The 13,052-nt window shown below is 55.0% G+C and overlaps 4 protein-coding genes across 4 annotated transcripts; 2 read left to right on the forward strand and 2 right to left on the reverse strand.

The window, feature by feature from the left end:
• Positions 1-1,667: 1,667 nt before the first annotated feature.
• BO72DRAFT_196051 (putative cell wall organization protein/glutathione transferase (Gto3)) lies at positions 1,668-2,995 on the reverse strand. The gene is made up of 3 exons (XM_040939562.1): positions 2,537-2,995; positions 2,014-2,478; positions 1,668-1,967 (listed from the first exon to the last, which is right to left on the reverse strand). The coding sequence occupies exons 1-3, from the start codon at positions 2,954-2,956 to the stop codon at positions 1,800-1,802; spliced, it is 1,053 nt and encodes a 350-aa protein (XP_040798615.1). The 5' UTR covers positions 2,957-2,995; the 3' UTR covers positions 1,668-1,799.
• Positions 2,996-4,840: 1,845 nt separating this feature from the next.
• On the forward strand, positions 4,841-5,634 carry BO72DRAFT_384226 (xyloglucan-specific endo-beta-1,4-glucanase A; the record flags this gene model as incomplete). Its single annotated transcript, XM_040941543.1, has 2 exons — positions 4,841-5,172; positions 5,229-5,634. The coding sequence occupies 2 exons, from the start codon at positions 4,841-4,843 to the stop codon at positions 5,632-5,634; spliced, it is 738 nt and encodes a 245-aa protein (XP_040798616.1).
• Positions 5,635-8,019: 2,385 nt separating this feature from the next.
• On the forward strand, positions 8,020-9,666 carry BO72DRAFT_384158 (PLP-dependent transferase; the record flags this gene model as incomplete). Its single annotated transcript, XM_040941539.1, has 1 exon — positions 8,020-9,666. The coding sequence occupies one exon, from the start codon at positions 8,020-8,022 to the stop codon at positions 9,664-9,666; it is 1,647 nt and encodes a 548-aa protein (XP_040798617.1).
• A 2,482-nt stretch (positions 9,667-12,148) lies between these two features.
• BO72DRAFT_470644 (YwbE family protein) lies at positions 12,149-12,643 on the reverse strand (the record flags this gene model as incomplete). Its single annotated transcript, XM_040947039.1, has 2 exons — positions 12,149-12,234; positions 12,301-12,643. 2 exons carry the CDS (start codon positions 12,641-12,643, stop codon positions 12,149-12,151), a joined length of 429 nt encoding a protein of 142 aa, XP_040798618.1.
• Between the last annotated feature and the right edge of the window lie 409 nt (positions 12,644-13,052).

Genomic DNA, 13,052 nt, shown 5'->3' on the forward strand with positions numbered 1-13,052 from the left:
CAAATCGGATCCAGCTACATACTCCCTCCACCCAACAACAACCACCCCTACCTAATCTATTGTACTGTACTGTACCACAGAGTAAGGACCCTCATCCCAAGAATCATCTTCATTACCAGAACTAAGACAAAGACAAAGACACCACGAGACCCAGCCTCTCTCTCCCACCTCCAACCCCTATCTTCCATCCACGCACCCAACCATCAAACAAACCAATTAGCAACCACAACCACCAGTCCAGCATCCACTACCATGAAATCAGCACCCTCGCCCGCAGCGCAACACAACACTTGCCGCACAAAGAAAACCCACCTCAGTCCCACCATTCCAACCCTGTAGACATCAATGCCAACCCCGTGGACATCACTGTCTCAGCATAGTGTCTAGACAGACCGCGACAAAAGGCCTAAATATGCACACCAGCACCCAACCCCGCCCCGACCTGCGCGGCAACCTCAGCGGCAGCGTTGGCAGCGGCATCGACGCCGAAGCCGATATTGAACGGCTCCGGGTTCGGGTTCGCCTCCGGGTTGGCGGCGGCGAAGGCGGCCAGGAAGAGGGTGGTCAGGGTGGTGAGGATGGTGAGTTGCATTTTCTGTTCTTGCTGTTGCTGTTAGCGTGTCGGATGTTGGGGTGGGGTTTGGTTGGATTTCTGGAGGAGGGGGCGCACGATTAGGATTAGGGATTATCTTAGCTGATCTTGTCAGAGATTGGATGGATGGATGGATGGATGGTTGTGCGGAGGAAATGGAATGGAGTGAACTGAAGAAGGAAACCGAGCCTGCGATGTTGTTGATGGATTTTGGGCTGGAGGGGGAGGGGACGGGGGTTTATATCTTGCTTCCTTTCTGTGCTGCACAGTACTGCACTGGGTGGTGGGTGCATGGTGGGAGATAGGGGTAGGAGCTTTCCTGAGAATTGGGTTTCGTATCTGAATCTGAACCTAAAGGTTCTATTGTCGGAGGTTGAGGTGGCTCGATTTATGGGTCGAGTTGGGTTGGTTCGCGTCGGGAGGGATCCAGCGGGGACTGATTTTTGGGTCGGAGGGTTTGTACTTGTGCTCGTGTTTTGTCCTCGGGGACTTGATTTTGGGGTGATTTGGTTTGGGAGGAGTGGTTTGTGGTGATAAGTGGCTGTTTGTTTACGATTTCGAGTATGGATATGGTTCTAGGCTCATGGAGAGCGGGCGAACAGGTGGTCAGTGGTCAGTGGTCAGTGGTCAGTAATTAGGTATTGTCTGCATGAACTCCTGCAGGACTCCGTGGTCGGAAATCAATGGAACGGTGTGGGGTAAGGTGAAACGGCGGGGTGCCTCCGGACTATCCTGTGACATCCTATGCAGTTTAGCGAGACTACTGAAGACACAATACACTCTGATGTTCATTCGGAACCCGATGCATGCATTGTCTCCAAAAATGGGAACTGTGGCGGGTTCCTGGCGATCTCGAGCCGATCGTCCCGACGGGTTCCTGGTGCCCGAAATATACTTCCGCTGCGACGCTGGTTGCCTCGCGTTGGCCGAGGCACGTGAATGATCGTCACCCTTCTAATCCCTCGAGATAAGATCCTCGTGGTGAGTTGCAGTCTTTGCTCAATTTATGGTGAGCATCCTGGAAAAGAGTGTGTAGGAAGCGATCGCCGTTTTCACCTGCACCGAGGTTCAGGAAGCTCTGGCTGGGTGTTGCTTCTCTCTTGGCAGGCTACTGCTAATGCATGCTCTACATTTCACCATCGGGTCTTGCGACCTCACGACTCTCCCAGGAACACCCTGACACCCTGGACATCCTGACAACCCAGTCCTAAACAGCTACATCCGGAATCCCAGCCTCATACTCCAAAACCTTCGGGTGCTTCACCCCTCCCACCCTCAACACCCCCCAATCCCTCTCCACCCCCTCCTCAACATCCGGATACGGCCCCACCGGCGTAATCGCCCTCGGATTGATCATCTCGTGACTCTTGGTATACTGCCTCCATCAGCTCTGCCCAACCCCCCCGGAAAACACAACTTACATTCTCCTTGATATGCCGGAAGTCCGTACTCGCGCGCGCCGCCGGCACATCCCAGTACATGCCCTTCAGCCAGTTATTCAACACGGGGTAGTCGTGCCGAATCGTCCCGAGATTGCACTTGAAGTGCTGCACGTACACCGTGTCGAAGCGGATCAGCGTCGCGTACAGCAGCACGTCCAGCTCCGTCATTTCCTTGCCCAGCACGAACGGCCCGCCGTGGGCGGCGACGAGGCGCTCGAGCTTGTTGAGCGCCCCGAACACCGGGATCACGTTCTCGTTGTAGACCTCCTGCGTCTCGGCGAAGCCGGCCTTGTACACGCCGGTGTTGAGGTCGGCCTGGAGCCAGGGGCTGATGGCGTCGATCTTGGCGCGCAGGTGGGACGGGTACAGGTCGATCGCGGCGAGGGCGGGCGGGATGTACGCGTCGAAGGCGCGGGGCAGCCAGCGGAGGATGTCGATGCTTTCCTGTTGCTGTCTGTGAGCGGTTGAGGAGGGGCCAAATCCGACGACCAGAGGGACATACGTTCGCAACGGCCGTGTTGCTCTTCGTGTCCCACAGTAACGGCACCGAGTACCGTCCCTTGTACTCCGGATCCGCCCGGAAGTACACCTTGTGCAGGTAGTCCTCCCCGAAGAGGTGGTCCACCGTCGCGCCGGGGTACTCGGTGTCGCTGGCCGGGAACTTCCACCCGGGCCAGCCTTTCGAGTCGCCCTTGGGGTATGGCTTGACCACGCTGGTGCGGATGATGTTGGTGAGGCCCTTCAGGTGGCGGACGAAGTTGACGCGGTGCGCGAACGGGCAGAACAGCCCGATGTACAGGTGGTACCGGTGGGGCTCGGCGGGGAAGGCATTGCTGGGGATGATGCCGTGCCAGCCGTCGGCGGTGCCGGGCTGATGTACCTGCTCGGAGGAGGGAGGTGTAGCGGCAGATTCGGAGGCCATTGTGTGCTGATTTGGGTAGATGTGAAGCTCAAGTTGCTGCGGTGGGTTGGTGGTGATATGCGGGGCGGGGACGGCCCGCTGACGTCATTTGCGCTAACTTAACATAATCGGCAGCAACCCAGTAAGGCCACCGTAATACGGTAGCCACTTCACCTATCAAAGTAAGAATGGGCAGATATCAATGTGTCTACTAGGACAGCAACATTACTATCACTAGATTAAGAAGCTAGATTTCTTTTCAAGTAAAGATCGTTACAGAGACCAAGTTCATTCGATTTATGAAGTGATGAGTACAGGTAATTGTTTAGACAACTTTAAAGACCACTGAGAGAATAAATCTTTCATGATTCCAGGTATATGAACTACGATATAGCAGCGCTAGGCGACTGTGCTAGATGACAACAGCACGCTATAAAGTCTGAACAACCCTACTGGGGACGACGTACTACCGCTCGAAAGCTTGATCGACCAATCTTTGATTGGAAACCACTCCGCACCCCCGACGCGCGGTCAACGAGGCAAATGTAAATGCATGAGGGCACCCGATGGGCAAGGACTGTACAGTATAGAAACCGAATGCCGATTGACAGAGGAGAATGGGCCGCACACTTCGTCGCCTTGCCAAGTCCAAACGGACTTGCATTCCGGGATTGAATAGACCTAGTAGGAGTCTCCTCCGAGAATTTGTGTATAGTAGAGAGAAGAGAAAATGCGCGATAGTGCAATTGCTACTGTGTCTCGTTCTGTGCTACCTGCATTTCTTCCAATGACCATCCAGAAGCCCAATGGGACAGTGACAACTAGACACGGCGCCTCGAAGTTAACAACTGACCTGTAAGCTGACGGTGTGCTGAGGTAGTCACAAATTGGACCAAGATAATCAGGCTTCTGATGGTGAGAGAATTCAACTACTGGCAAAACATGCAACTGGTCATAGATTGAGCCCGAGCCAACAGACATATCACTTACGTATGTTATGTGGTGTCTCATCTCACCAGAGGTTTACGTCTTATATTAGAACAGCAGAATAATACAATCTAGATATTTCTTCGAGTATTATGTGGCCGTGCTGCTCCACGCCCAAGGACGCGGTCTACGAATTATCCTTTTGCGGAAATGTGTGGGCCAAAATGCTTTGGATGCTGCCTTCGAAGGTTGAGTGAACGCACAACATCCTTTCGGCAGCAAGTAGTTCTTCTGTCTCTGGCTCTGCTATCGCGGAATAATCCTAGGGTGCTTCGAGGAATGCCTGTGATTCTATACTAGTACCGTCAATCACCTTGTCTACACCGCTCAGCTTGCGGGGATACATATGATTATCCCAGAGGCGTGTATGGGTGGCTGCTTTTCACGGCTGGCCCCGAGAGATATTCTTTCTGGTGGTATGTCTCTGTGTATAAGTGAGATTAACTTGATTTGAAAATATCTCCACGGCATTAGTTCAAGATGAAGAGGGACGGTGAAGTCGAGAAGAACCGGTCTGACCGAGAGGCGATTCAAGATCACGTGAATGTCTATCGGGCCAGTTCGGAGTGTCCTTCCCGTCAACTACCGGGGATCATGTGACCATGAAGCGATGTGTGAATCCTCAAGCAAGGCAGACTGCCTGATCCTGCGGATATCGATCTGCCAATCGAACTTGGCATCGCCCTGAAGTGGACCCCAAGCTTCAAGCGACACCGATCTAATTCCGGCTCAGCCACCAACATGGAGTCAGGAACAGGCAATCAGAGGATCAACACTGCCATGGAAGCAGAGACGCTATAACACTAACCCGTGGGGGCGAAACCCCCTGAATTTGCGACCGAGGATTTAATCGCGATCATCTTCGCTCTTCTCAAGCTCAGTCAATCGGACAAAATTCAACTCCGTTGTGCTATCGTCATGAGACCGTACGCTCTTGCCCTCCTCGCTGCGCCCGCGCTTGCCGCGCATCGCACCGCCCGCGACGCGATCGAGAGCATCTGCACCAAGAACAACATCATCACCACCGACGACTTTATCCTCTACAACAACCTCTGGGGCGAGGAGTACGCCACCTCCGGCTCGGAGTGCACCTACCTCGACTACGTGAGCGGCAACTCCATCTCGTGGCAGACCTCGTGGACCTGGGCCGGCGGCGCCGACTACGTCAAGAGCTACCCCAACGCGGTGCTGAACGTCGGCGCGAAGCAACTCAGCTCCATCACCAGCATCCCTACTACGTGGTCGTGGAGGTAAGTCTTTGCAGCATGATGCAAGCGACAGGCACCCCCCACTAACCAGTCAACAGCTACACCGGCACCGACCTCAAAGCCGACGTCTCCTACGACGCCTTCTTCTCCACCACCGCCTCCACGACCGCCACCCACGAGTACGAGGTCATGGTCTGGCTGGGCGTGTACGGCGGCATCGAGCCGATCGGCAACGCGGACGGTCCGATCGCCAGCCCGACCATCGGCGGCCGCGTGTGGGATCTGTACAAGGGCCCCAATGACTGGACCGTCTTCAGCTTCGTGGCCCGTGAGAATGTCCAGGACTACTCCGGCGATATCATGGACTTTTTCAACTATCTGATCGACAACGAGGGCGTCTCGTCGAGTCTGTACCTCCAGACGCTTGGGGCGGGGACAGAGCCGATGACGGGGTCGGATGCGTGGTTTACTGTTGCGCCGTATGAGATTAGCATCAACGCTTAGTGTTAGGGTGGTCTGCAGGTTGGGTAGAGGGAGACGGATAGTGGAAAGTGTGTAGAGTAGTGTTTGTCCGATAACGATCGATGTGATAGCTATTGCCACTGGCAATCGAATGATACTGTGCGGGAGATTCCACGATTGAGGATGCGAGATTGGGTTGCGGAAATATCCGGTCATGGGATCTGGTCACTAGCTTTTAAGGGGTGATTGGACGAGAACCGCATTCCTGTCACATTTCGGGGCGTTGAACAGAGGACTATACAATGGACGCTAGAGAGCGACAGTGCATGATATCCACCACCCCCCTGCGTACAACCCACGCATACCCCGCTCGGTACTCGCACTCGCAACACCCCCCAAATCCAGATCAGATGGTCGCAGCAAATGCCCTCGACGCGACTCACCCTCACCGACCGTCCGGATTCCAAGGCTCACGCAGGTCTCACATACACGAGTCACCCTGCGCGGCCGTACGACGCTGGGGTGACGCAGGCCATGCCGCTGTGTGACCCGGGTGATACCGGTGCCGGATCCCATCTATACTACTTCACGAGTCGAATATCTTCGATTAAGAAGGCGAATGCGATTAGCAAGGACTATACCACTGCGTGTTGGTGGAGCAGCAGTGACCCTGAGCCGTGGATCTGCGGAGTGCCCAGCGGCCAATGCAGCCTTAATTAGTGGATACCTCCGTAGACACCCTTAGTAAACTCTGGCTGTCGAGCCTGAACTCCAGTCGACGGTTCGAGTGATGGCCAGTGCAGTCAGGACGCGGATACATCGGTGGGCGCAACTGGAATCCTTCAATCAGATGCCATGCACGCAGGAAGGAGAATTAGCCGCCGTGATTCGGTGGGCTGTGATGCGATGCATGGGCAATTCCAAATACTCGGTCTGTCGGGCTGCGGTTGGTCGTTGGGTATGTCCGTCATACTGGGGGGAAAGTCGTGCCTAAGGGGAGTGGATGGGTTTGTAATGGTTGAATTGAAGATAGAGCAGCGCTGGGAAATTTCCCCAGATAATGTAACAAATGGATTGTGAGTTGTAGATCAGTTGTAGATCAAAGCATTGATAATTGAGTTTGGGGGAAGGGAAGAAGGAAAGAAGGAAAAAAGGAAAAGAACAAATGGTCCGAGCGGGCGGTGAAAACACCTCCGGGTTGGCTGGCGGTCGACCGAGGAAGGCTTCCTCTTCCTTTGCTTCATCCCTGATCCTTACCAACGATACTTGTTTATCTCCGGCTTATGCTGCTTGACTGTCTTTGACATTAACGATGGGAACGGCGTCGGAATCAGCACGTTTGTCACTGTGATATCATTCTAATTCCGCCGCTAGAGCAGCCAGCCCAGTCCTGCGACGCCACCAGGTATGTCAGCAAAGTGAACCTGAGGGGCAGCTGGGAAGCTGGCATTCGCCAAATCCATCGACCAGCAGATGACCTCCACTGCTTTCTTTCCCGACCAGGAACACATGTTCGTACCAGGGTCTGCGAGATGTGCTAGTGGCGAGTCGCCCTAGGCCATCTCATAGGCTACTCAGCGCATTGATCGCACTAGGAGCAATAGTCTGGCTGCTATACGCCGGCCAATTGAAGCGCAATGGCTAAATCGCTGGCTCCAGCGAGTGTCGCTTATTCCGGCTATTGTCTTGTCGTGTCCGTCCTGCGAACAAGGCTATTATCTCTAGATCGACAGTCAGCTCTCCTCATTTTTCTGTCGGGAATGCTAAGCTTACCTACTATCTCCAGCACACGAACACTGCCCTCAGAGGACCGAATTTCGGTCTCGTTGGGCCTCAATTTCGCTTGGCTGCTTGGCGGTACAATGCGACCTGCTCACATCTTATCACCCCGCAACAGGGTTCTCGTCGTGCCAACCGCATCCAGCTCGCATAAGCATCTCAACGAACGCCGGCCACGGTGACTGCACTGCCGTTATCAGCACGCAACAGAGCTGGACCTGCATGAGGATATCCACTATACAGCTAGGATGCTCCCTTCTCACCACCCCTGATCCATGGCGGGTTGCGCCGTCTACGAATGACGGCGGTCAGCAAACACGAGTCGGGGGTCGTGGGGGGGAGAGACGCCGAGGCGCAGGATTCTCTGGCGCAGGGGGAATCACAGCCGGCTGGCTCGGAGGGTTCGCCTGACAGTATCATGGGATTTCCTCGGGCCAGATTGACGGCGGGAGGCTGATGGTCTCGATCGAAGAATGGCTTTGTGTGCCCGGCTGAGGAACTCAATCTCACAGCATGGGGGTCCCCTTGCGAAGCTATAAAGGCGACCCCTCGCTGGTTGTCTGCCTCAGGTCCAACCATATTTTCTACACACCTGATTATTGATTCGTTACATACTTGCTTCCCAACATGCAGTCATTCATCCCGCAGATGCTCCCCCCGGCTGACCTGAAGCTGGCCATCCCCCCTTCACTGGGATATACCCTCAAAGCCCCTTCCCGTCTGCCTCCTACCCCTCCTTCGTCTACTTCCAGTCTTCCAACCAGCGAGCTTGAGCCCGAGGTTGCTGTCAGCACCAGCCGGAATATTCTGGAGTCTTTTCCTGAATACGAGACGACTGCTTCATTCGACCGGCTGCGTGCAACCGAGTACAGCTACCTCGACGAGAACAACCATGTCTACCTGGACTACACTGGGGCTGGGCTAGCTGCCAAAGCGCAGTACCAAGCACATCAGGCACGACTCAGCGTGGACCTGTTCAGCAACCCGCACTCCGCCAACCCGACCAGCGAAGCTTCGACTAAGCTCGTGGAACAAGCCCGCGCCGATGTGCTGCGCTTCCTGAACGCGTCCCCAGATACCTACACCGTGATCATTACAGCAAACGCCACCGGGGCCGCCCGACTGATCGGGGAGTCGTACCCTTTCGGCCGCAACTCGACTTTCCTCCTCACCGCTGACAACCACAACTCGGTGAATGGCATCCGAGAGTACGCCCGTCGCCGACACGCGCGCACGGTCTACCTCCCGCTCCAGACCCCGTCGCTGCGCGTCGATCCCGATGCCCTAGCATCTGCACTCACACCAACCACATGGCCCTGGACTCGTCGATCTTCAGATGCGAAGGCTCGTCCGAAGAAACGCAAAGGTCTTTTCGCCTATCCGGCTCAGAGCAACTTTAGCGGCGTCCGCCACCCACTCGAATGGATCACGACGGCCCAGCACGCCGGCTATGACGTTCTGCTCGACGCAGCAGCGTACCTTCCCACCAACCGACTAGACCTTTCCCCGGCCAACCCGCAACCGGACTTCATTCTGATGAGCTGGTACAAGGTCTTTGGCTTCCCGACAGGTCTGGGATGCCTGGTCGCCCGCAAGGACGCCCTCGCCCGCCTCTCCCGGCCGTGGTTCGCCGGGGGGACCGTGCAAGCCGTGCTCACTGGCGTGCACTGGCACAGTCTGACCACGACGGAGGGGGCGTTCGAGGACGGCACGGTGAACTTCCTGGCGATCCCCGAGATCTCGGTCGGGCTGAAGTGGATCGAATCTTTGGGCATGGACAACATCCGCACCCGGGTCCACTGCCTGACGGGGTACTGTCTGGCGGGGTTGCAGGCGCTGCGACACAGCGACGGCTCGCCGATGGTGAAGATCTACGGGCCCGCGCCTGACCCGAACAGCCCCGGCGTCGATCCCGGCGGCGACCGCGGCGGCACGATCGCTCTCAACTTCCTGGATCGAACCGGGAAGATTGTCGATGAGCGCATCGTCGCGACGGAGTCCGCCGCGGCGGGCATCTCGCTGCGCACCGGGTGTTTCTGTAATCCCGGCGCGGCGGAGCACGCCTTTGGGATCACGAAGCCCTTGCTCCGGAGCCTGCGGCGACGGTTCAGGGACACGCTGACGGTGGAGGAGTATATCCAGCTGCTGGGGCTGCCGTCGGGCGGGGCGGTGCGGGTGTCATTCGGGCTGGTGTCGAACGTGAGCGATGTGGAGCGGTTCTTGGGGTGGGCGGAGGGGATGTATCGGGATCGGGTGACGGGGACGGAGGGGCTGGTGGCGAGGACGGAGTGTTAGCTTGGTGTATAGGATGGGGGGGGGGGGAGCGCATGCTTTGTGTGGATCTGTTTTCACTAGTCGGGTTAGCTTTTATATGATCTAGATAGTGTAACCTACAATACTACAAAACAATGATGCCATATCGCCCGCCCAGAAACCCAGATCCTGGTACTTGACTCCTAATCCCTCAATCCTGATTTCCAATCCCGCATTCCTGACGATATTATTGGTGGTGTGACATGTCGCCACATAATTGCTTTTTCGGCAGCAATAGTCCCATCCTTCGTTCGGCCTCGTAGTAAGTCAGTGTTCAGCCCCGCAGTCCACTCCGTACCGTACCTCCCAGGAAGATCCGATCGATCGACCTGACCTGTCCCCACTGCACCATCACCATCCACCCATCCACATATCCCAGTGCGTACTCGGTACTTACTCGGTACTTGTAGCTAGATGAAAATCTGGTTAGCTCGACAACCCACCCCCCGGCCCTTGACCCTTGAGCCCTTTTTTGGGTGGTTGCTTTTGCGGCTGAGTTGAGATTCTCTCAATTCAAGTATTGGTGCACGGATGGATGGACTACTCCGATCATCGTGAATGAGAGACGGCGGGCACAATGCTATACCTAAGTTAGTGATAGTCTCGTCTGGACGGGTAATACAAGAAGAAGAAGAATGGGATTGTTTGGTGTGGTTTGGTTCGATGCCTGGAGGGTTCTAGCCTTGCGCTAGTGGATACTACTATTCTATAGGGTACTGGATTATAGTATACCTATAGTATTGAAGCGTACCTAAGATAGGTGGAGGTGGGTTGTCGATCTCGCCTCGTCTGTATCTGGCGGGAGGCTCGTGTTCTGGACTTACCTTTTTTCGATTGGATGGGTGCTGGGGTGGTCTGGGCTGGGTTGTTGTGGAGCGATTACTTGGTTCTAGATGGTTTGGGGTTTGAGTGTTGGGTTGTGGTACTGTATGAGGCTCGTGCTCGTGGGATGGGGTTGGGATTTTCTCTGGTGGTGGTGGTGGTGGTGGTGGTGGATTGGGTTCCGGATACGGGAGGGCTGGATGGGGCTGTTTCATGTTTTCGGCAGGGGGGGGGGGGGGTGTGATTGGGTTGGTATTGTGGTAAAGTTGGGTAGGGATGTATTGATTCTGGGCTCTTTTGTGCAGGTACATGTAGGTACTGTACTAATCTAGTTTATAGATCTTACTAGGGGTGATACTGCAGGGTAGGGTGCTATTGTTTAGAATAGTTATGAGGTGAGAACATGGTCGATAGTACATTAGACACTGGGTGGATGTTACTGCTTGTTAATAGGCGATGAATTTATAGGTAGAACTCTTGCAGATCGAGAGTGTATAGTACTATCGTATATAGGTTATAGTATATGCTGCTATGCAGTTAGTGGAGAGGTGCGCTCTAGTGACGTAGTGATTTGCTAAAGCTGGATCGAAATGAGGCTGCTAGCGGAATCCATATCTGAATTGGTGTTGTATTCTGGGTAGTTTAATAGCCAAGAGGACCGATCTCTTCCGAGGACCAACCTAGAACTTACCAGACACAGAGGAAAGAAAAGTGGAGGCTGAGCAACATTGGGCTGAGGATAGGACTAAGAAGTGAGGGCTGAGACTGAGGCTGAGGTGGAGCTGACGCTCGCGGACTAGCCCGGCGCCCTCACCCTCGTATTGGTGTAGCAGCAGTGGGGGCAAAGCCTCCGCCACGCGACGCCCGCGGCTGCAGTGCCACGGATGAGCAACTGCCACATGGGGGATTACCTGTACCTTCATCCTTACCCTGGCTGCCTGGTTGTGCTGGGTGAGATCCATCCTGGTGATTCTATGGGTAAGACTGTCTAATGAGCGATTAGCGTCTACTCAATGGGTTTAATATCGCCAGGATGATTTAGATGGATTTTCCGCCTAGAACTTGACTACTGCACTGGACTTGGGGTGTCTGATTTTTGCGCTATCGATTTTGGGCCTTGTTCTGTGCATACTTCGCAACAAGTATGCTTGCTGCCTATCCATGATTTTCAGGGTTGTGGGTGTATGCCTGAACGGATTTTGAGATCTGTCCCCAAAATGCACATTCCGGAGTTGATGGAATAGAATGAGGCAGTCCTCAGCTCGACTTTCCCGCCTTTGTCGATTGCATCATTGCTTGATAGACCATCTCGAGCACTCAAACCACAACGATGTCAGTGAAGTGTTCCATCTCGCTCTAGCGTGGAAATTTCATGTTCATCATAGTCATTCTCTTGCCTGCAAGTCTTCGCTAGCCATGTCGTAGAGGCCGTCTAGACCACAGTCAGCTAATCGCATCCCGCCTGCTGTGCAATAACATGAATAACTTCAGCAAAGCCAGAACACACTAACCAGCGATAACAGAGCACATCCATACACCTTCCACACAGTAAATTCACAGAACTGCCCGCTCAGTCCAGTCAATTTCACTACCCACCACTCCTACCCCAGTCCCAGTCCCATCCAGCGCTACCACAACCCCCTCAATCAAAATGCGAAGCAACATGATACGCAACAGCCGCCTCATCCCCTTCAAAAACCCCACAAACCGGACAAGTCACCGTCGGTGCTGCCGCCGCAACCGCCGCCGCACCCCCATCCAGCCCCCCTCCACCAGCAACCTCCCCCCTCCCACCCCGTCGCTTCTGCCGCGACGGCTGGGTGATATACGCATCCAGCCCGATATTCTGCGGCGGCTCGTCCGCCTCCCCCCGCCTGTCCCGGGGAGCTCTTCCCCGGGAGAATTCAGCTGCAGCAGCAGGGTCTGAAGACTGCCCCCCCGCGCTCGTGCTCATGGACTGCACCCTCCCCACCCGCCCGTCCGTGAGCCGCACCTTGATGCCCCGCGGGTGGTTGCCCCGCGTCAGCACGTCGGCGATGGTCCCTGAGACGGTGCGGCCGGTGGGTTGGTCGGCTTTCAGGACTATGTTCACGTTCGCTCCGGGGAGGACTTCTTTGGTGGTGGGGACGCGGGGCATTTTGTGATGGGATGGGGTGGGATGGTTGATGGGGGAGGGGTTGCAGGTGCAGTGGTTGGTTGTGGATTTGATGGGGTGGGCGGACACGTGAGTCATTAGTCATCCGTGCATGGTTTGTGCGGGCTTTGTGCACGCGGTGGTGGGGTGGATTGAGGGGTTGGATGTGGAAGTAAGAGCTATTGATGCGATGCTCTGTTCCTTTTTTAAGTAATGTGAAATGTTAATTATTGGTTCAAGGTGGGAGATAGACTTTTTGTTTTGAGATGTCAATTGGTGGCGAGGTGCTTTAAAACCTCCCTAATACTGTAGAATGTACTGCCCGGGGTACGCAGAATAATGTATAATCTGGAATGTATAGGTCGCCTCCTCTAAATTAGTTCAATTTGGGTTTCCCTGATTTCAGAGGACG

This window comes from Aspergillus fijiensis, assembly GCF_003184825.1.
Source record: "Aspergillus fijiensis CBS 313.89 unplaced genomic scaffold BO72scaffold_46, whole genome shotgun sequence".
In the NCBI taxonomy this organism is placed as follows: domain Eukaryota; kingdom Fungi; phylum Ascomycota; class Eurotiomycetes; order Eurotiales; family Aspergillaceae; genus Aspergillus; species Aspergillus fijiensis.